This window comes from Guillardia theta, assembly GCF_000315625.1.
Source record: "Guillardia theta CCMP2712 unplaced genomic scaffold GUITHscaffold_150, whole genome shotgun sequence".
NCBI lineage: Eukaryota > Cryptophyceae > Pyrenomonadales > Geminigeraceae > Guillardia > Guillardia theta.
In genome coordinates, this window is record NW_005434524.1 from 127,993 (window position 1) to 130,029 (window position 2,037).

General features: G+C 57.9%; 1 protein-coding gene across 1 annotated transcript; it reads left to right on the plus strand.

Annotated features, from left to right (window-relative positions):
- GUITHDRAFT_155802 (hypothetical protein) lies at positions 1-757 on the plus strand. The gene has a single exon (XM_005821198.1). The coding sequence runs from the start codon at positions 15-17 to the stop codon at positions 447-449; it is 435 nt and encodes a 144-aa protein (XP_005821255.1). The 5' UTR covers positions 1-14; the 3' UTR covers positions 450-757.
- The last annotated feature ends 1,280 nt before the right edge of the window (positions 758-2,037 follow it).

A 2,037-nucleotide genomic window follows, 5' to 3' on the forward strand; every position in this document is an offset into this window, starting at 1 on the left:
GAGCATGCAGAGTGATGGACACGTTCCGTGCTCACTACCGCCTGAAGCTCCCTGCGTTCCTGGGAGGGTTCGAGACGAACTGGCGATGCGTCTTGGAGATTCCCATCGACGGGAGCGCAGTCAGCCTGAACAGCGTTGAGAAGACTCAGTCGATCAGAATACCGGTGCGTTACCGCCATGGCACCAGCTTCATCGCCTTCATGTGCCGCAAGGACAGCCAGGGCAACCACATGGTCTACCACTCGAGGATCGTGCTCTTCGACAGCAACGGAGGAGGAGTTACGGCTACGGGGCAGATCATTTCGCCTCATACCGGACTTCCCAGCATCTTCTGCATGCGGGCCAAGAAGATCGGGGCGGTCGACCCGTCGCTGACGGAACCGAAGAGCGAGACGTTCGTCGAGCGATGCCAGGGCTGGGGTGCCTCGAACAGCATGACCAACTCATGACGACTTGCTGGGCTCATCTCCATCATCATCATCGTCATCGTCATCATCATCATCATCGTCGTCATCATCATCATCATCGTCATCGTCATCATCACCCCCCATCCAACTTTCCTCCTGCTCCTGCTCCTCATCACCATCCTCATCCCTTTCCTTTTCTTCATCTTGATCCTCCCCCCCCTCCCGCTCTTGTTGCTGCTCTCTCTGCCCTTTTCCCATCTTACGTCTCGTCGCGTGTCGTTTGGATCTCAAGGGAATGCAAGAGGAGCAACAATCTCATCCGTTCAAAAGCAAGTAAACAAGTTTTGTTGAACTCCTCCTCCTCCTCCTCCTGCCTCTCCTCCTCCTCCTCCTCCTGCCTCTCCTCCTCCTCCTCCTCCTCCTCCTCCTCCTCCTCCTCCTCCTCCTCCTCCTCCTCCTCCTCTACTCGACTCCTCCCTTGCCATCTCTCTACCTCCTCATTCCCACCCTCTTTGTCACGAAGCATCTTTTTCCTCCTCCGCATCTTCTCTCCTCCCCCTCCATCTCCCACACGTGTCAGCTTGCATCGTCGAGCAGTGAAGTCTTATATGTCTCCAGCTGCTCTATCAGCTGCCCTATCAGCTGCTCCTCCTCCGTCAGCGGATTGACCACGTGATGCTACCCCCTCCTCCTGCCTCCCCTCCTCTCCCCTCCTGCCAAACTTACACCCCCTCTTCTTCCGCCCCCCACCTGCGCCAGCCCCCTCCTCCTCCTCCTCCTCCTCCTCCTCCTCCTCCCTCACCTCCTCTGTCTCCTTCTCTCCCATCCTCGTTTGCTCGATCATCCCCTGTAGCGCTGCTTTCTTGCAAACTTCCGTGCTGCCATGGTCGAGCGAGAGGAGAGGTTTCTTCATCCAGTCCTTGAGCAAGAGATCATCTGAAGCCTCCTCCTCCTCCCTCCTCCCTCCTCGTCCTCGTCCTCGTCCTCGTCCTCGTCCTCGTCCTCGTCCTCGTCCTCGTCCTCGTCCTCCCTCTCTCCCCTGCTCCTCCTCCCTCTTCCTCCCTCTCCGTCTCCCTCCTGCTCCTCCTGCCTCTCCTCCCCCTCTTGCTCCTCCTTGCAAGAGCACCTGAAGCTTGTCGCTGAACTCCCTATTAGGAGTTTCTGACTTGTACTCAGCGCTTGCGTCCTGCCATTCTGCTTCCTGTCCTGCGAGTGAGCTAGGAAAGGAAAATTGAGAAGAAGCAACGGGGACAAGAACGTGCGCGAACAAGAGAGAGAAAATGGAGGCAGCAGGCAGCAGAGAGGAAGAAGGAGGGAGGAAGGAGGAGGGAGCAGAGAGAAAGGAAGAGGAGCGAGGAAGAGGGGGAGACGTAGCTGTACCTCATGCAAATACTCCGACGATCCTCCGGCATCGTTGAAAGTCACTCCCTTGGACTCTGACGGCTGTGGGTAACTCCCGTCAGCAGACGAGCGAGGAGGAGGAGGAGGAGGAGGAGGAGGAGGAGGAGGAGGAGGAAGGGAGGGAGGGAAGGGAGAGGAGGGCGTAAGAGAGGAAAAAGGAGAGAGGAGGGAAGAGGAAGAGGAGGAGGGAGGGCGGGAGGGTAGAGGAGGGAGTGGAGCGTCGCAGGAC

Coding starts and splice junctions, on each gene's coding strand:
- GUITHDRAFT_155802 (XM_005821198.1), top strand. CDS start 15: ATGGACACGTTCCGTGCTCACTACCGCCTGAAGCTCCCTGCGTTCCTG.